General features: G+C 42.6%; 1 protein-coding gene across 1 annotated transcript in view; it reads left to right on the top strand.

The window, feature by feature from the left end:
• The window catches only part of tm9sf3 (transmembrane 9 superfamily member 3), a 144597-nt gene that overhangs the window by 46180 nt on the left and 77374 nt on the right, over window positions 1-21043 (top strand). The window contains exons 4-5 of the mRNA XM_080215749.1: window positions 7371-7531; window positions 19319-19396. Coding sequence (XP_080071875.1) covers window positions 7371-7531; window positions 19319-19396 — 239 coding nt within the window. The remainder of the gene's footprint in view (window positions 1-7370; window positions 7532-19318; window positions 19397-21043) is intronic.

The raw sequence follows: 21043 nt of genomic DNA, 5'->3' as shown, positions 1-21043 counted from the left end.
TGAGGCTGTCCTCGTGCGTGCGGAACTTGGCGATCAGTCTCTGCTCAGCACAGGTTATAGCCAAGTTCCGCACACATGAGGACAGCCTCAACTGGGATCTTGAGTTCATGTCACATTATCTGTAACTCCCACGACTTGCCTGGGCTTGCAACATCTCACGTACTGTCCTGTCTGGAGACAATACACATCTCTTTAACCTGTGCTTAAGGCTCTCTCCACTCACATTGTCTGCACCTTTAAGACTTGATTGCCTGTAAAGACTTGCATTCCAACCATTATTTTGTAAATTGAGTTTGTGTCTTTGTATGCCCTGTTTGTGGACAGAACTCCCACTTAGCTGACAAAGGAGCAGGGCTCCGAAAGCGAGTGGCTTTTGCTACCGAATAAACCTGTTAGACTTTAACCTGGTGTTGTGAAACTTCTTACTCTATTCTTTCTCCATAGAGGCTGTCAACCTGCTGAGATTTTCCAGCAGTTTCTGTTTTTAGAACATAGAATGATACAGTGCAGTACAGGCCCTTCGGCCCTTGATGTTGTGCCGACCAGTGGAACCAATCTAATTACCCTCTAACCTAAACTATTCCAATGTTATCCATATGTCTATCCACTGACCATTTGAACGCCCTTAAAGTTGGTGAGTCCACAACTGCAGGCAGGGCATTCCACGCCCTTACTACCCTCTGAGTAAAGAACCTACCTCTGACATCCGTCCTATAATTACCACCCCTTAATTTGAAGCTATGTCCCCTCGTGTTAGCCATCACCATCCGAGGAAAAAGGCTCTCACTGTCCACCCTATCTAACCCTCTGATCATCTTGTATGCCTCAATTAGGTCACCTCTTAACCTTCTTTTAACCTCAAGCCCCTCAGCCTTTCCTCATAAGACCTTCCCACCATACCAGGCGACATACTGGTAAACCTCCTCTGCACCCTTTCCAATGCCTCCACATCTTTCTTATAATGCGGCGACCAGAACTGTACGCAATATTCCAAGTGCGGCCACACCAGAGTTTTGTACAGTTGTAACATGACCGCATGGCTCCGAAATTCAATTCCTCTACCAATAAAAGCTAACACACTGTACGCCTTCTTAACAACCTTATCAACCTGGGTGCCAACTTTCAGGGATCTATTCACACGTACACCGAGATCTCTCTGCTCGTCGACACCACCAAGAGTCCTTCCATTAGCCCTATACTCTGTACTCCTGTTACTCTTACCAAAGTGAATCAGCTCACACTTTTCTGCATTAAACTCCATTTGCTACCTCTCAGCCCAGCTCTGCAGCTTATCTATGTCCCTCTGCAAACTGTAACATCCATCCTCACTGTCTACGACTCCCCCGACTTTGGTGTCGTCAGCAAATTTACTAACCCATCCTTCTACACCCTCATCTAGGTCATTTATAAAAATGACAAACAGCAGTGGCCCCAAAACAGATCCCTGAGGTACACCTCTTGTAACTGAACTCCAGGTTGAATATTTCCCATCAACCACCACCCTCTGTCTTCTATCAGCTCGCCAATTCCTGATCCAAATTGCTAAATCACCCTCAATCCCATGCATCTGCATTTTCTGCAGTAGCCTACCATGGGGATCCTTATCAAACACTTTGCTAAAATCCATATTCACCACGTCAACTGCCTTACCCGTATCCACCTCTTCGGTCACCTTTTCAAAAAACTCGATAAGGTTTGTGAGGCACAACCTACCCTTCACAGAACCATGTTGGCTATCCCTCATCAATTTATTTCTCTTGATGATTATAAATTCTATCCCTTATAATTCTTTCCAAAACTTTGTTTGTGTTTATCACTAAAGGATGGGAGTGTAAATCTTATTCTACAGGACTTTGGTAAAGCCATACCTGGAGCACTATAAACAAGTTTGTCTCCTCTCAAAGAAGGTTATAGAGTGTGTGGATGTAGAGTGTAACAGGGTCACTGAACTGGCTCCAGGGATGAGGTGGTGTGCTGTTAGGAAAGATATTATTTGCCACTTGTCAGCCCAAGTCTGGACATTGTTCGAGTCTTGCCATATTTAGGCATGGACTGCTTCAGTATCTGAGGAGTTGCGAATGATACTGAACATTATGCAGTCAACGGCAACCGTCCCCACTACTGACCTTATGATGGAAGGCAAGTCATTTTTGAAGCAGCTGAAGTTAGTTGGGCCTAGGACACTACTCTGAGGAACTCCTGCAGTGATATCCTGGAGCTGAGGTGATTGACTTCCAACCCACAACCATCTTCCTTCAACCAGTGGAGAGTTTCCCACCTGATTCTTATTGACTTCAGTTTTGCTAGGGTTCTTTGATGCCATACTTAGTTAAATGTGGCACTGATATCAAGGGCACTCACTCTCCATGTGAAGTAGTATTTTTGGACATCACCCTTGATCAGCCTAAGTCTAATTTTCATTCCGGTCTTCCCTGCCGGAGGAAATAGTTTCTGTATTCTATCCTAATAAATCCTTCACACATCTTGAACATCTGAATTAGATCTTCTGTGCTTGACGGACAAGTACAAACTAGTTTATGCAATATATCTTCATAATGACCCTTTTAGCTCTTATCATTCTAGTGAATCTGCACTTCACATGTTAATTCAATTAGTTTGAAATTATTTCTTGTATCTGTCTGCTAACTTTGATTTACAAAGAAAAAAGAACAACACAGCCCGGGAAAGAGGCCCTTTGGCGCAACGAGCCCGCGCCGCCATTTTAACATCGAGTCCCCTCTCCACCCATGACCCATGTCTATGCTTATGGCATTCTACATTGAGGGAAGACTAATTTAGGGACAATTTGTTACACCAATCAGCCTAAGAGCACATCTTTGGGGTGTGGGAGGAAACCGGAGCACCCAGAGAAAACCCACGCAAGCACGGGGAGAATGCGCAAACTCCCACAGACACCGGCCCAAATCCATGTATCTGCACAGCAAACAGTGATAGTCACTGAGCTGTTGTGTTGCCCAGTATCTGGTCCAGTTTAAACGTACACTAACGACATGAAGTACTAGGCTATTCTCGAAACATCCAAGAGCAACCCTCATACGACCCATCGCGTGTATGCCCCTCCTTGGACAACAAGGCGGACCGAAGCACCTGTGGATTAAAAGAGAGAAACATCAATACCATGCACGTCCTTATACAAACATTCAAGGGAATCCCCAGAAGCTCAAAAGTAAAACAAGTGAGCCAGAAAATATGTTGGAAGGTCCATAGGAATCAGTTGATTCCCAGGGACATCCCAAGGCTCCTGAACCTTATTTAAAACAGTCTCCTATATCCCTCCATCCCCATCCCGCTCATGTGCCTATCTAAGTAACTCAAACAACTCCAGCGTGCCTGCCTACACCACCTTGCTTGGCAGAGCATTCTATAGCCCCACTACCCTCTGTATGAAAAACCTCCCTCTAACATCCGAATTATACCTCGTTTTCCCCCCCTCACCCGAAGCCCGTGGCCCCTCGTAATGTGCGTTTCCAATCTAGGAAAAAGCTTACCACTGTTTACTCTATCTATACCCTTCATAATCTTATATTAGATCTCCCCTCAGTCTCTGTCTTTCTAGGGAAAACTGCCCCAATTTGCCCAATCTTTCCTCATAGCCCAGTCCTTCCATACCAGGCAGCATCCTGGTAAACCGCCTCTGCACTCTCTCCAGGGTCTTCACGTCTTTCCGGTAGTAAGGCGACCAGAACTGAACGCAGTACTCCAAATGCAGCCTAACCAACGTTCTATACAACTGCAACATTAGACTCCAGCTCTTGTACTCTATACCCCTTCCTATAAAGGCTAACATACCATAAGCTTTCTTCACAACCTTCTCCACCTGTAATTGGGCTCTTAAATCTCTGCAACTTCACAGTTTCTACCTTGCTATTCTCAATTGGCAACCTTTGGCCCATATCCCTCTATACCCATCTTACCCATGTAATTGTCTGAATGCTTTTTAAAAGACAAAATTATACCCACCTCTGCTGCATCTGGCAGCTCATTCTAGACACTTACCACCCTCTGTTTTAAAAAGAAATTGTCCCTCTGGACACTTTTGTATCTCTTCCCTCTCATCTTAAACCTATGCCCTCCAGTTTTAGACTCCCCTAACTTTAGGAAAAGATGTTGACCATCCACCTTATCAGTGCCCCTCATTATTTTGTAGACCTTTATAAGATCACCCCTAAACCACCTACACTCCAGGGGAAAAAGTCCCAGCCTATCCAGCCTCTCCTTATAGCTCAAACCATCAATTCCCGGTACATCCTAATAAATCTTTTCTGCATTCTTCTAGTTTAATAATATTCTTTCTATAATAGGGTGATCAGAACTGTACACAGTAAAAGGGAATAGGCAAAACTGTGGCAGATGGGGTCCTACATTGAACTCTGTCTTCTATGGTTTTGCCACACAATTAGATTGTCAGTATCCATTTACAGTGTCCTGCTGGTGTTAGTTTCTGTGCTGCTGCTGAATTTTGTCTCAGTCTTTCTTTGTGATCTGGTTCACCAGATGTCAGCTGTCTGCCCTCCGGTACTTTGTGGCTTCACCACTGAAGCTGAACAAGGAATCTGAATTACAGCCAATTCTCATACTGTACTGACTTCATACATGTGCTTCCAAACAGTGGTTACAGAACATAATTCAGAAACCAAAGCACCACAGAGTCTTTCCCTTTTCCTTTGCCCAGAGGCATGAGATTATTTATTGCAGCTATTGAGTTGATCTAGCTGAGAACAGCAAATTCAATGTAGCATAGTAATTTCAGCTACTTCTTCTGGAATTACGTTGAAGCATAAGATTCCTAGTTTTGGCCTGATTTTTATTTCAGTGGTGCAGTTTCATATCGGAGCAGAAGAGAGTTTGGGGATTGTTGGGGAGTTGTAGAATTGTCAGAAGTTTGCAGAGGACATGGACAGGGTCATGAAGCAATTTTTAAAAACAGAAAATAACTATAAACTCGAGGCACTGTTGAACTAGGAGCCAAAGTAGGTCAATAAGGATAGGTGGTAGGTAAGTGTGAATGGGCCATGGGCTTCAGCAGTTTGCTTGTGCTGGTGGATGAAGCACTAACTGGGTAGATGTTGGAGTAGACGAGTCTGGGTGATAAAGCCATTGATGAGGGTTTAATCTGAGCATATGAGCAAAGGCAAGGGTGAAATCAGACCATGCTATGGCATGCACGTAGATCATCTTTGTGCTGGTGAGCATATGGGGTCAGAACTCAGCTTGTGTTGAGCATGGACATTAGCTGTCATAGGATCTATTTGGTGATGAGGAGCCAGAGTTTGTGGTGATACCATTGTGGCTTCAGCTTTTCCAGTGTTTAAATGAAAGAACTGGTGCTTCATCCATGACTGGATAGCTGAGAAGCAGTCTGACAAATGGGCAGTAGAGAAGAGATGATGGGAGAGGGTCATTGTCAACGTGTGGATAGAACCTGGGTCCATGTCTTCAGATGATATCACCAAGAGATAATAGATGAGGAGAGGGAGGATACTGAGGTAACTTGTCCTTGGGCAAGCAGACAAGCCATTACTGGTGATGCTCTGAGTAAGATTGGAGCCCATTCCATTGAGGTGGACAACAGAAGAAAGACATTGAAGGAAGATAGAACATAGAACATTACAGCACAGTACAGGACCTTTGGCCCTCAATGTTGTGCCAAGCTATTTCCAATCCCAAGATCAAGCTATCCTCTACCTACAATTCTAGAGTGCTCCATGTGCCTATCCAATAACAGCTTGAAAGTTCCTAAAGTGTCCGACTCCACTATCACAGCAGGCAGTCTATTCCACACCCCAACCACTCTGAGTAAAGAATCTAACTCGGACATCGCTCCTGTATCACCCACCATGAACGTTATAGTTATGCCCTCTAGTAACAGCTACATCCACCCGAGGAAATAGTCTCTGCATGTCCACTCTATCCCCCTCATCATCTTATAAACCTCTATTAAGTCGCCCCTCATCCTCCTCTGCTCCAAAGAGAAAAGCCCCAGCTCCCTCAACTTTTCCTCATAAGACCTACCCTCCAAACCAGGCAGCATCCTGGTAAATCTCCTCTGCACTCTCTCCAATGCTTCCACATCCTTCTTATAATGAGGTGACCAGAACTGAACACAATATTCCACATGTGGTCTCACCAAGGTCCAGTATAGTTACAGCATAACCCCACGGCTCTTAAACTCAAACACCTTGTTAATAAATGCTAACACACTGTAAGCCTTCTTCACGGCTTATGATGGTGTGGTCAACGTTGTCAAAACCTGCAGAGAGAGCTCATTTATCACAGTCGCAGGAGATGTTATCTGTGTCTTATTTAGGTCACTTCAGTCCTGTGCAGAAACAGAAACCTCACTGGCAAGATTCAAATATTTAGGTATGAGTAAGATGCCCACAGCTGAGGACGTTGGAATTTATCGATAGAGGCACTGTAGAGACTGGGAGAGGGTTGCACATTATTGTTAGCCAGCAATGTGGACTGAAAATAAGCAAAATATCATAGTGGAAAGCATGCTACCCACACACTCTGTACAGATCCTCAGTTTGATCTCCATCGCATCATGCAAAGTTATTGCACATCCTCACTAGCTGAAAAATCTAGTTGCCTTTTCTCCTTGTGGCAGCTCATAGAAACTGGGTCCCTGGTAGCCCTTGGCTAAGACTTGAGAGGAACTCAGAAGTTGTGTGACCACCTCCCATGCCAGACATTGTGTGTGGACATACACTGACGTGTGGACACACCAAACTCTTAGCTATAGGCAAATAGCTTCATTGACTTAAGGATACTGCGGACGAGTTGAAGACTCAGGGACCAAACCCTGGAAACAAAATCTGGAGGGAGCCCAGAGGCAACTTCTGCAACCAAGCCCCTGCCAAACATCATGCTTTGCATTCCTTTGTGCTCCATCGGGGATGTCAAATTGAGTCCTGATGTTTGGGAAACCCAGGGCATAAATTGTGCTTAGTCTCCATGGCCTGTATTGGGTCTGTGGTGAGTGATGTTGCAGTTGTGTGGTAATTTCATGTATTGCCTTCCGGTGCATCATAAGGTGTAAAAAATCTCATCCTTACATTGAACATCTCATCTCAACATTTCAAATGCTATGTCTTGAGTAAGCAATTCTTGAGTTATTTTGCACACTATCGGAAAAGTGGCATGTGTATTCACAAAATTGCTGTATATTGCTGGTATCAGCTTTATTAGATAAAGAAATATGTTGATGTGAATACATAATGAATACATAATGTTAACACTTGAGTGCAGAAATGGCTGGATGTTCTGTTAGATGTTCAAGTTCTACAGAGAAGAAAGGCCTTCCCTTTCTAAACTACATGATGCAATGTTTTTCTTGTCCTGTGCAGGGATTGTCGGGGAAGCAGATGAAAATGGAGAGGATCATTTTCTATGGACTTACAAAAAACTTGAGATAGGCTACAATGGCAATCGAATTGTGGATGTGAATTTGACCAGTGAGGGAAAGGTCAAGTTAGTGCCAAACACAAAAATTGCGATGTCATATTCTGTAAGTATAGTCTGCCAAAAGGAAATACTTTTTACAGTGAAAGTTGGAAAATGCTGCAAATACAACAGGCCCAGAAGACAAGTTAATATTTTGGGTAGAAATCCTTTGTCAACTTTCTTTGTTGTCTATATTTCCAGAATGTTATTTCCCATTATCTGTATGGATTTTCAGAGCTTAAATTCAGTAACAAGCCTACAAATAAAACATTGTATTTTACAGGCTATGACTTTCATAACATAAATCGTGTGTTAGTGTTCCAGCACAAGAACAAGTTATTTAACCACTCACATACTAAGCCAGTATTTTCCTGTGCATGAACTGCCACCCTATTTTCTTGTTGCTCTTCCCAGTCCTTTTAATGTTCCTCTTTTTGAAATCAACATTTACATTTTTTTAAACTTTGTGGATCTTGGTTCAATAATGGTGATGTCAGAAGTATACATTCTCAAGGCCCTTGTATAAAATTTCTTTCTGACTTATTATTATTTTTCCAGTTATCTTAAAAAGCAAAGGATGTCTGCTATCTTTTCAGTTTTTTTAAACTTTGTTCTTTCTTGGGATGTGAGATGTCCACACCTAATTATCCTGGAGAAGGCGATGAGCTGCCTTTTTGAATCGCTAGTCATTTGGAATATTGTGTGCAGTTCTAGTCACCTCAGTATAAGAAGGATGTGGAAGCATTGGACAGAGTGCAGAGGAGCTTTACAAGGATGCTGTCTGGTTTGAGGGTAGGTCTTATGAGGAAAGATTGAGGGAGGTGGGCTTTTCTCTTCAGAGCGGAGAAGGATGAGAGGGACTTAATAGAGGTTTATAAGATGATGAGGGGGATAGATAGAGTGGACGTGCAGAGACTATTTCCTCGTGTGGATGTAGCTATTACCAGGGGCATAACTATAAGGTTCATGGTGGGAGATATAGGAGGGATGTCTGAGGTAGGTTCTTTACTTAGCGAGTGGTTGGGGTGTGGAATACACTGCCTGCTGTGATAGTGGAGTTGGACACTTCAGGAACTTTCAGGCGGGTATTGGATAGGCGCATGGAGCACTCCAGAATGAAAGGGAGTAGGATAGCTTGATCTTGGTTTCGGACAAAGCTCGGCACAACTTTGAGGGCCAAGGGCCTGTACTGTGCTGTACTGTACTATAAAGTCCATGTGGTGCAGGTACACCCACAGTGCTGTTAGGGCAAGATTTTGACCCAGCGACTGTGAAGGAACAGCGATATGTTTCCAAGTTAGGATGGTATTTTTGTTGAAGTTGTGTTGTAATGAAATGCATGCTTTAAATTGGGAATGAAGTGTGGCCTCCTTAATTGGGTAAGGATTAAGAAATCACAAAAAATATATAAAGCAGCTCATTGAGTGTCTGGGAAGAACTGGGAGACACTGTGACTTTGCTTTGTTGTCTCGGAAACAACCCTCCTCTTTAACACACAATTATTGGAGTTAACATGGTCCAGAGGACAATACAACATTGGAACAGGCCCTTCGGCCCACTGAGCCGACGACATTAGCTTAGGGTCTTAAAAACAAAAGGGCAGCGTGGACAAGTTGGCCAAAGGGCCTGTTTTCATGCTTGTAAACCTCTATGGCCCTATGACTCTGAGAGGTGAGGGTTGGAGGGCCTAATGTTTAAGTAACAACTGGGACAGAGAAGTAAGATGACCCTTTTAAACATCCCATCTCTGCACTCAGCAGCCCATGTGGCTGCGTCCGATCAGCATCCAGAGGCAGTGGGCCTGACTCCATTCTCGACCGAACTCCTGAAATGAAGATCCCGCCATTTGAAACACCTTATCCCCAGGCTGGTGCAGTGAGCCAAGAAATTTCCGGACTCCCACTACCGATTTGAGAGCTTTGGTGTCAATTGTGGAATTGGTCTATTTAAAATGTTATTTCAAAACTTTAACTTTTCTCAGTAAAACATTTGCCGCACGGCAACGGACTCAGTTTCTCTCTCATTTTGAAATTTTTGTCCAACTTTCACCCAACACATAGTTTCCATGGCACCTTTCTAACTTAAATACATTTACCTCCACGCAGTTCATATTCTTTAATGGGGAGGCAATGGCTTGACGGCATTATTAATCCAGAAACTCGGCTAATGTTCTGGAATCATGGGTTCGAATTCTGGTAGAATTTGAATTGAATTTTAAAAATCTGGAATTATGAATCTACTGATGACCGTAGATACGAAAACCCATCTGGTTCACTAATGTCCTTTAGGGAAGGAAATCTGCTGTCCTTACTTGGTCTGCCTATGTGTGAGTCCAAAGCCACAACAACTCTCAACTGCTTTCGGGCAACTAGGGATGGACAATAAATACTGGCCAGCTAGCCCTTGAATGAATGAAACAAAGCCCTGTATTCCATGAAGAGGATGAACTTTCAGCTCTTGTAGTTGGTTGCTGAATGAGATGTTTTTCTCTCTATTCTTTGAGAAATAAAAGAAGCACGTTGCTGCTGACCATCTCAGTTACAGAATGGCAGAAGGAATCTCCGGTTTGGAAGTGGAACCATATTAGCAATGGAAAGATTAGGTTGAGATGTGGACATTGGTTACTTAGTTACTTCCAAAGAAGGAAGGTATACCTTCAGCTTTATCATAACCAGCAAAAATGAGATTCGGAGTAAAGTATTTTCAGAATTGGATGTGGATGAGCTAAACACCAAAGAGAGATTGGCCCTTTAATTACAGTTTTTGGATATGTTTTCCAGCAGAATAATCTGTTGGAAGTACATGAAGCATGGTCGACCTTTTTAATAGACCTTTAAGAAAGCAGGTGATCAGCCCATAGATGGAGATTTTATGGACTTTGATGCAAGTAATATAAGAGACTGACAAAGTTTAACCTTTAAATCCCAGAATACGTATTGGCATTTAAGTTACTCGATTGTTTCTCTCATGTAGATAGATTTATTGTATTGACAGGGGTTCAGTTACTCGGGGAAGACCCTCCTGGATCAAATTGGCTGCTACCCTTGGGAAAGGCGTAATTTCCAGCTACTTTCCTATCCAGAACAGGCAGCTCTGTGGTAAAACATGGTGGGTGAATTTCGAGATCAACAAAATATTAAACACAGATTCCAGTACAAAGACCAGGTTGCTGATAGAACATAGAACATTACAGCGCAGAACAGGCCCTTCGGCCCACGATGTTGCGCCAACCAGTTTAAAAACAATGACCCTCTAACCTAAACCAATCCCTTTTCATCCATAAACCTATCCACGGGTCTCTTAAACACCCCCAAACTAGGCACAACTGCAGCAGGCAAAATGATGGTCATACTTCTAGCCAGTCTGAGAATCGAGTCAAAAACCAGATGTGGGACACTGACTGTAGATGCTTGAATCTGAGAAATACACTGGGAATGGTTAGTCGTGTAATTGCTAGTTGCGCAATGAATTTTCCGCAGTGAAAGAATCGTGTTTTTGAAATAATGTGTGAAACTGAATTCCACGGCTGAAAGTGATATTGGTGACTATGGTGAAGTGTTGTGTTCATCACTGGCAGTTTGAACCCACTGATGAGTATTTTGATAGCTGATGTATTCAAAAACTGTGCAGTTTTAGATGGCATTGCATTTCCACATTGTGTGTGGTGGACCAGCTTGACTGTTAACTGGAATCTCAATGAGGCAAACCAGTGGAAGGTTAAAGAGTACTGAAGCTTCAGGTTTGGGAAGTGATCAGGTGCTCTAGTTTTCCAAAGGGGTACTCCCCTTGCAGGATAACTGGGATCAGCCTCTTCAGCACTACCACTGTGGTTTCTAGTGAGAAAGCTCTATTGTTAAGCAGGTCTTCAATGAAAGCTGGCAAGATGCATACAGAACTGGCTTGGCCATAGAATTAGAGGGTAGCAGTAGAGGGATGCTTTTCTGAATGGAAGGATGTGACTAGTGGTGTTCCACAGGGATCAGCTCTGGCCCCTTTGTTCGTAGTATATATAAGTGATTTGGAGGAAATGTAGCTTGTCTGATTACTAAGTTCACGGACGATACAAAAATTGGTGGAGTTGCGGATAGTGAAGAGGATTGTCAGGATACAGCAAGACATAGACCAACTGGAGGCTTGGGCAGAGAAATGGCAAATGGAGTTCAATCCGGACAAGTGTGAGATGATGCATTCCAGAAAGTCCAATGCATGTAGAAATTAGACAGTAAATGATAGAACCCTTAGGAGTATTGACAGGTAGAAAGATCTGGGCGTACGTGTCCACTGATCGCTGAAAATGGCAACGCAGGTAGATAACATAGAACATAGCAATGACCCTCTAACCTTAAACCAATCCCTTTCCATCCATAAACCTATCCACAGATCTCTTAAACGCCCTCAAACTAGGCGTATCTACAACCGCAGCAGGCAGCACATTCCAATCCCTCACCACCCTCTGGGTAAAGAACCTACCTCTGACATCCGTCCTATATCTACCACCCCTTAATTTAAAGCTATGCCCCCTCGTGCTAGCTTTCTTCATCTGAGGAAAAAGGCTATCACTGTCCACCCTATCTAAACCTCTAATCATCTTATATGTTTCAATAAGGTCCCCTCTTAGCCGCCTTCTTTCTTTTAAGGTAGTCAAGAAAGTATATGGCATGCTTGCCTTCATCGGCTGGGGCATCAAGTATAAAAATTGGCAGGTCATGCTGCAGCTGTACAGAACCTTAAGCCTCATTTAGAATATTGTGTACAATTCTGGTCACCACACTACCAGAAGGATGTGGTTGTTTTGGAGAGGGTACAGAAGAGGTTTACCAGGATGTTGCCTGGTCTGGAGGGTATTAACTATGAGGAGATGTTGGATAAACTCAGTTTGTTCTCGCTGGAACGAAGGAGACCTAATAGAGGTTTACAAGATTATGAATGGCATGGACAGAGTGGATGGTCAGACGCTGTTTTCTAGGATAGAAAAATCAAGTCCTGGGGACATAAATTTAAGGTACATGGGAAAAGTTTAGAGGAGATGTGCAAGGCAAGTTTTTTTTACACAGAGGGTGGTGAGTTCTGGAACGCACTGCCTGGGGAAGTGGTGGGAGCAGGTACGATAGCGACATTTAAGGAGCAACTAAGACAAATACAGGAATAGGATGGGTTTGGAAGGATATGGACTCTAAGTGCATATGGTTTTAGTTTAGGCAGGCATTGTGATTCTTAGAATCTTAGATTGTTGCAGACTTGAAGGGCCAAAGGCTGTGCTGTACTTTTCTTTGTTCTTTGAAGGTACACATGGAGAGCAACAGAGCCACTGTGTTTGGGAAAACTGGATCTACATTTTTGCTGGTCAGGCTATTGCTGCCTGCCATTAAGGAACCCGGGTTCAAGCAGTCTTAACTTGTGAGGATAAAAGCTTGATGGATAAAACGATGATTATTTGGAAGTTGTAAATACACTTTGCACACACATTACCACAAACTACTGCAGGATGCCAGTATGGTTCTTAAAGAATACAGTATCTTTATTGAGCAAATCACAGCTCACTGTGCCATTTCTATTAAATATTGAAGTGCACAACCACGTCCTATCAAGTCTGCCACTGACCAGGGAATTTAATATGGGGTGGAAATGTATGCAACATAGAGTGAAGAATGCTGAATCATTGTGACAAAGTAGCAGAGACAGGAGTCCCCAAGAGGTTTTTGTGATTGTTGGGATAAAGAGACATGTGTGGCTAAACAGGTAGGGTTGGACAGCTGGCAGGAGTTTGATATGTATTCCCAAATGGGGGTCAGTCAGCATTATCACTGGGGGAAAGGCCTGCATGGAAAAGGCCTGCATGGAAAAGTTCCTATCAGATGGCATTTGCAAGGCCAGGTTAGTGACCCGAGGATTTGAAGAGTACTTGGTAGATTAAAAATCTCAGCATGAACTCACCCAGCAGGGAGGTCATTTTGCAACGTTTTCTAGCCGTTACATTGAGGTTTTCATGCGAGTGTCAGTCAGTGGATATAGAAGCTGCATGTCTGCAGGGGATCACCTCCAGAGGGAAATGTTTCTCAAGCCTCCTAAGGGGCACCAGAAGTTGAGGGGAAACTTTGGAAATTGAAAAGGGTGAATATGGTTTAACTGATGTTTCAGTGCCGCATTGTTCAGCCTGATCATTGTTATTAAACTTGAGTTGTCACCAACTGAACGTAGATCCTATCATGTCTTACTGGTACCAGGGTGGGAACTGGCAGACATCATCTTCACTCATGTTGATGACTTCCTCTCAGATGGCACAGTTTTAAAACAATATTATTGACGAGGTTAGGGCAAACTTTAAGGTTGGGAGTCAAGCTAATGGGGCCTTTAAGTGTATTAGATGTGAATGTAGGCCTGAGGTTACTTGCATCAGCAGTCACATGGCTGGACTAGCCTTATAAATGTGGCTACAAGAACAGGTCAGAGGCTCGGAATCCTGTGGTGAGTGATTCACCTCCTGACGCTCAAATCCTGCCCACAATCCATAAGGCACAAATCAGGAAAGGGATGGGATATTCTCCACTTGCCTGGATGAGTACCGTTCCAACAACACTCAAGAAACCTGACACCGTCCAGGACAAAGCAACATGCTTGATTGGCACCCCATCCACAAACATTCACTTCCTCCATCACCAATACTGGCAGCAGTATGTACCATCTACAAGCTGCAGGAATTCACCAAGGCAACAAACCCACAACCAATAGCATTGAGAAGGGTAAGCACATACCTGGGACCGCTGCCACCTACAACCTCCCCTCCAAGCCACTCACCAGTAACTCTAATAATTGTGCCTTGAGGAAAAATGAATCTGAAACTAGCCTGTACATTTTGTTCCAAAACAAAGCAAAGTCACAGCGTCTCCTAGTTCTTCCAAGACACTCAGTGGACTGCTTTATATATTCTTGTAATGATTCTCTAATCCCTCCCCAATTGGGGACAGCTGTTTAAAACATACACTTTGTTGCAACATAAATTCAACTATAATAGATTTCTGAAAGCAAAAAGCAGAGAACTAAAAAACTGAAGATAGAGAAACAGATCGCCCATTTCCAAAGAGAGAAGCACATTGTTGTGTTGTTCTAATAGCTCAAACAGTTTTTCACTATAAGCAATCTTTTTGGTAAAATGCTGATAACTTAGAACCTGTACCAACACACTGGAGAGTAGGTGTTTCCTTTCTCTCCACTATTTGTTTTAGACTTGTGATATCTATTTGTAATCTTTGTGCAGTGTGCATAATCTCAAAAGGATCAACTTTCAACATAACTCTCTTCTGGGATATTTCCTTCATTATTTCCCAGATTTGATACTTGTCCTAATATTTTGAATTAAAATATTATCATATCAACAGCCCGTATTAATGTGCGAGTTTCTGCAGCCATGATGCTTTTTAATGCTCACCTTATTTTCTTGGCTTCCTCAAGCCAAGGGACAGTTCTTCTCATTTTCACCTACAATAAATATTTTAAAACCTGCTGCACTTTAACCAAAAAAGGCATTCCTGAACACAACTCGTATTCAGAGGATCACCCAAAAATGGAAACTTGAGTATACATTCTCCACCTTTAACTTTTTTTAATGTATTGCTTGCCTGCAAGATATCCTGGATCTTGGGATGTTTTATTTTCGTACTTAGTTCAAGAACGTCAGAACTCACGTACAGCCACGTCTAAACACCCAGGCATTAGTTGCCCAATTGGACTTTGCAGTTGCTGTCTTCTTGAAAAGTCAGCACCTTTTTGTGAAGATCTAGCCTAACTGATTGCAACACATTCTAATTTCTTTCATTCACTCATTCAAGGGATGAGTGTGTCACTGGCTAGGTCAGCATTTATTGCCTGCCCCTGGTTGCCCTTGAGAAGCTGGCAGTGAGCTGCCTTTTTGAACCACTGTAGTCCACTTGGTGTAGATACACCTACAGTGCTATTAGGGAGGGAATTCCAGGATTTTGGCGCAGCCATACTGAAGTGCAATTGCTGTTTTCCAACATCTTGCTGTGTTTCAGGTCACGCTGAGATCTGTACGTATAATCAACAAATTCAGTAGTCTGTTGGTTATGATACTAAGCTAGCAAATCATAGGGTGAAGTGTTCAGATTCCACCGTTTTTAGTTTATTAATGTCACAAGTAGCTTTACATTAACACTACAATGAAATTACTGTGAAAGTTTCCTAGTGGCCACATTCTGATGCCTGTTCGGGTACACTGAGGGAGAATTTAGCATGGCCAGTGCACCTAACCACGTCTTTCGGACTATGGGAAGAAACTGGAGCACCCGGAGGAAACCTGTGCAGACTTTGCACAGTGATCCAAGCCAGGAATCGAACCCAAGTCCCTGGTACTGAGGCTTGAGTGCTAACTACTGTGCCACTGTGCAGTTTTCAATTTATTAATGTCACAAGTAGGCTTACATTAACACTGCAATGAAGTTTCTGTGAAAATCCCCTAGTGGCCACACTCAGGTGTCTATTCGGGTACACTGAGGGAGAGTTTAGTGTTGCCAATGCACCTAACCAGCACATCTTTCAGACTGTGCGAAGAAACTGGAGCACTGAAACTGAATCGAACCCAGGTCCCTGGTGCTGTGAGGCAGCAGTGCTAACTATGCCACCGTGCCGCCAACATAAGTTCTGTTTTCCTGGCTCCTGATACTAAAACTGCAAATTAGCCTCTAAGGGATAAGTTGTTGCTTTTCAGAGCATTTCCTTTTCATAGTAAGGCTGCTGTATGTGGTGAAATTCTCCTTATCTGTATTTTAAACCAATATGTTCCTTAGCTTTGTCTTGGTACCAAACAGGTGTTAGTACATTTCTTAATAGAGGAGTGACCAGGATGTGTGTAATGAGAGTACAGGAACTTGACTGAAAAATTTCCTAGCACATTGTCACTAAGTAATAATCTGAACAAGATGTTATGAAAGCTCAACAACTTCAATGGCACCAATTCCTCTGAATCTCTGTTTATTGACTCGATACTTTACTGTGTTAGGTCACTGAATAATGACTTTCTTCAGAGGAACTGTAATCCCATCCTAAAACAATTGTAGTTTAAGTGGCAGCGTTGTGAATCAATCAGATTGTTTTTGGTAGTGGTGTGTTACACATGCAGTCTCAATACCAGCTCAACAGGAGCACCCAGTACAAAGAAACACATAGAAAATAGAAGTAGGTGTAGGCCCTTTGAGTCTGCTGCACCATTCATTATGATCATGGCTGATAATTCAATTCAATACCCTGATTTCACCTCCTCCCCCTCCTTCCCCCCCCCCCCCCCCCCCCCCCCCCCCCCCGGAAAATCTCTTGATCCCTTTAACCCCAAGAGCTATATCTAATTTTGTCTTGAAACCAGGCAACATTTTCTATCGTAGTGAATTCCACAGATTTACCTCTGAGAGTGAAGAAATTTCTCCACGCCCCTCCTAAAAGGTTTACTCCTTATCCTCAAACAGTGACTCCTACCTCCAGATTCTCCCACCGTTGGGAACGTTCTTTCTAAATCTACCCTGTCTAATCCTGCTAGAATAGTTTTTATCAGATACCCTCTCTCTCTTCTAAACTCCAGTGAATATAATCCTAACCAATTTAATCTTTCCTTATATGACACTCCTACTATCCCATGAATCAGCCTGGTAAACCTTTGCTGTACTCCCTCTCTATCAAAAGCATCCTTCTTTAGATAAGGATACCAGAATACCACACAATACTCCAGGTGTGGCCTCACCAACACCTATACAATTGGAGCAAAACATCCCTATTCCTATGCACAAATCCTTTTGCTATGAAGGCCAACACTTTGTCTTCTTTACTATCTGCTGCTCCTGCGTGCGTGCTTGCTTGCAGCAACTGATGTATGAGGACACCAAAGTCTCACTGAATATCCATCTCTGAATTTATACCCATTCAAATAATCGCCTTATTTATGCGACTGAAGTGGATAACTTCACCTTTATCCATATTGCACTGCATCTGCCATGCAAATACCTACATGCACAGCTTGTCCAAATCATGCTGAAGCATCTCTGCATCCTCCTCACAGCTCGCCCTCCCACCCAACTTTGTATCCTCTGAAAATTTGGAAATAATACACTTAGTTGACTCATCCAAATCATTAATATATAATGTGAACAGTTGGGGTTCAGACACAGAAAACTGCAATACCCCACTAAGCCCTGCCTGCCAATCAGAAAAACGCCCATTTATTACCAACTCTTAGCTTTTTTGTCTGCTAACCAGAGTTCTTGCCATCTCACGATATTACCCACAATCCCATGAGCTTTAACTTTACATTGTCATCTGTTATGTAAGATCTTGTCAGAAGCTTTCTGAAAGTCTAAATAAACCACATTCGCTGATTCTCTCTGGTCAATTCTGCTAGTAACACCCTCAAAAGAATTTCCCTCAAAGAATTCCTGTAGATTCTTTAAGGATGATTTCTCTTTTGTAAATCCATGCTGAATTTTTGTCCGATTATACCACTTCTTTCCACGTGCTGAGTTGTGAAATCCTTGATAATGGACTTCCCGACTACCAACGTGAGGCTCGCTGGTCTATAGCTCTCTGCTTTCTCCCTTCCTCCCTTTTTGAACAGCAGGCTTACATTAGCTACCCTCCAATCTGTAGAACTATTCCAGAGTCCCAAGAATTTTGGAAAATGACCACTAATGGATCTACTATTTCCAGAGCCATTTCTTTAAATGAAATCATGCCCTGGCGATTTATCCACCTTCAATTCCATTAATTTCCCCAAAACCATTTTTCTACTAATCTTAATGTCCTTCAGCTGCTCACTAAAACTTGTGTTTCTCAGAACTTCTAGTAAGTTATTCTTGTCTTCCTTTGTGAAGACAGAAACAAAGTACGAATTTCACTCCTCAACCATTTCCTTGTTCCCTGTTATAAATTTCCCTGTAAGAGGCCTACGTTCATTTTTGTCAATCTTTCTTTTTACATGCCTATAGGAACTTCTACTCAGTTGTGATGTTCCCTGCTAGTTTGCTTTCACACTCTATTTTCCCCTTCTTAATCATTTCCTTGGTTCTCCTTTGCTGAATTTTAAACTGCTCCCAATCCTTAGGTTTATTGTTTTTCTCTTGCCAATTTTTATGCTGCTTCTTTGAAACTAATATGATCTCAAATTTCCCTTGTAAGCCATGGTTTGACCACAGTTCCTTTTCTATTTTTGCACCAAATAGGAATAAATGACTTCTGGAGTTCACCTATTCATTCCTTTAAATGGCTGCCATTGCCTGTCTACTGTCCTTCCTTTCAGTAATGTTTCCCAGTCCATCATAGCCACCATATGCCTCATATCATCATCGTTACCTTTATTGAGATTCAGGATCCCGTAGTAAAACACTGCTGGTTTATCCACTATCTGGTTTGGTTTTGCTGTCAGAGCTCTGTTTTGAGAGATTGGGTTTTGAGAGTTGGATGGAAAGGTGCAGAGAGGAAAAGGTCACGTATTTTGCCTGAATGTCCTTACAGTTTGAATATTGTTTTCTTTGGCCAGAATCTCCATCCGCAGTTAGTCTAAGTTGCCAAATCACTTAACCAAGGAAAGAATGATCGTTCAATGGAGCAGCATGTCATGAGGTTACATGACTTGACCTTATGACAATGCAGCAGCATTTGAAATGTTACGTAAATCTTAAGTGGGATAGACTTTTACGCATTGATGTTTTGAGCAATCTGCATTATAAACCCTCATGACCACGTAAATCAAATTGTGCGGTCATGCTCCAACAAAGTTGATAATATTTCTGCCAACTTCATCCTGTGTGCTACCGTGTATTGTTCTAACTCAATTGGTCTTTTCTGTTTTTTTTAGATGAAATGGAAGAAATCTGATGTGAAGTTTGAGGACCGATTTGATAAATACCTTGACCCATCCTTCTTCCAACACCGAGTATGTTGCATTTTAAGAATTACCATTTTCATGGCACACTTTTTGCCTGGATTTAAGCTAGAATGCACTTGTACCAGTAGTAGTACCGCATTATTTCACTCAGTGTGTGAACTTGGACAGTATATACTGTGCACGCTTTTCAAACATGAAACATCAAACCAATTCTGATAGTGCCCTCAGCCAATCCTTTATGTTATTGTTTAGTAATCCATTGGAGTACTGGAATAAAAGCAAAGTATGTGGATGCTTGAGATTGGAAATAAAAGCAGTAAGTGCTGAAAAAACTCAGCAGGTGTGGCAGCATTTGATATGATGTGATTTGATCTGATTTATTGTCACATGTATTGGTATACAGTGAAAAGTATTATTTCTTATGCACTATACAGACAAAGCATACCATTCATTAAAGAAGAAAAGGAGAGGGTGCAGAATGTAGTGTTACAGTCATAGCTAGGGTGTAGAGAAAGATCAACTTAATGCGAGGTAGGCCAATTCAAAAGTCTGATGGCAGGAGAGAAGAAGCTGTTCTTGAGTAGGTTGATATGTCCTCAGACTTTTGCTTCCTTTTCCCAATGAGAGAAGGTGGAAGGGAGTATGTTCAGGATGTGTGGGGTCCTTAATTATGCTGGCTGCTTTTCTGAGGCAGCGGGAGTGTAGACAGTGTCAGTGGATGGGAGGTTAGTTTGAGTGATGGGCTTTGACCTCGACCTATGTAGTTTCTTGCGGTCTTGGATAGAACAGGAGCCACACCAAGCTGTGATATAACCAGAAAAAATACTTCCTATGTGCATCAGTGAAGGTTGGTGAGAGTCGTAGTGGACATAAATTTCCTTGATCTTCTGAGAAAGTAGAGGCATTGGTGAGCTTTCTTAATTATGGTGTTGGCATGGGGGTAACTAGGACAGGCCGTTGATCTGGACAGCTAAAAACCTGAAGCTGTCGGCCATTTCTAATTTGTCCCCATTGATGGAGACAGGGGCATGTTCTCCTTTAAGCTTCCTGAAGTCTATGACTATATCCTTCATTTTGTTGACCTTGAGGGAGAGATTATTGCCATCACACCAGTTCACCAGATTCTCTATCTCATTCCTGTACACTCTCGTCATTGTTTGAGATCCAACCCACTATGGTGGCTTCATCAGCAAACTTGAAAATCGAGCTGGAGGGGAATTTGGCTGCACAGTCATAGGTGTGTTAGGAGTATAGTAAGGGGCTGAGAACACAGCCTTGAGGGGTACTAGTGTTGAGGATGGTTTTGGAGGAGAGTGAAACCAAGTTAATATTTCAAGACCAATTAGTTATATTGGACTCAAAACTTTAATTCTGTTCCTGTCTCCATTGATGCTTCCTTACCTGCTGGGTAATTGACAGTTTGGAGCCCTAGGTTGCTCTCCCTGACCCAGAGCCCTCTAATTCCCTATCCCAACTGTAGCACATGGTATCTCTCCAATTATCACTTCAGTTGTGATATCCCAACTTGCTACAAATTAGGGTTTGAATTTGATGCTGCTGCTTCTGTATGGTTGAGTGCTGTGTTGGGTCACACTTCTAACTAGTAGAGAGACTAGACTAATGGGCTGGTCTTTAAGGTTCTGCAGTTCAGCTTCATTAATATAATTTATAGAATTGTATAGCCAAATAAGTACT

Source organism: Carcharhinus amblyrhynchos, chromosome 31 (genome assembly GCF_965287045.1).
Source record: "Carcharhinus amblyrhynchos chromosome 31, sCarAmb.v2.hapA, whole genome shotgun sequence".
Classification (NCBI taxonomy): Eukaryota; Metazoa; Chordata; class Chondrichthyes; order Carcharhiniformes; family Carcharhinidae; genus Carcharhinus; species Carcharhinus amblyrhynchos.
This window is presented reverse-complemented; position numbering and strand designations above follow the sequence as displayed.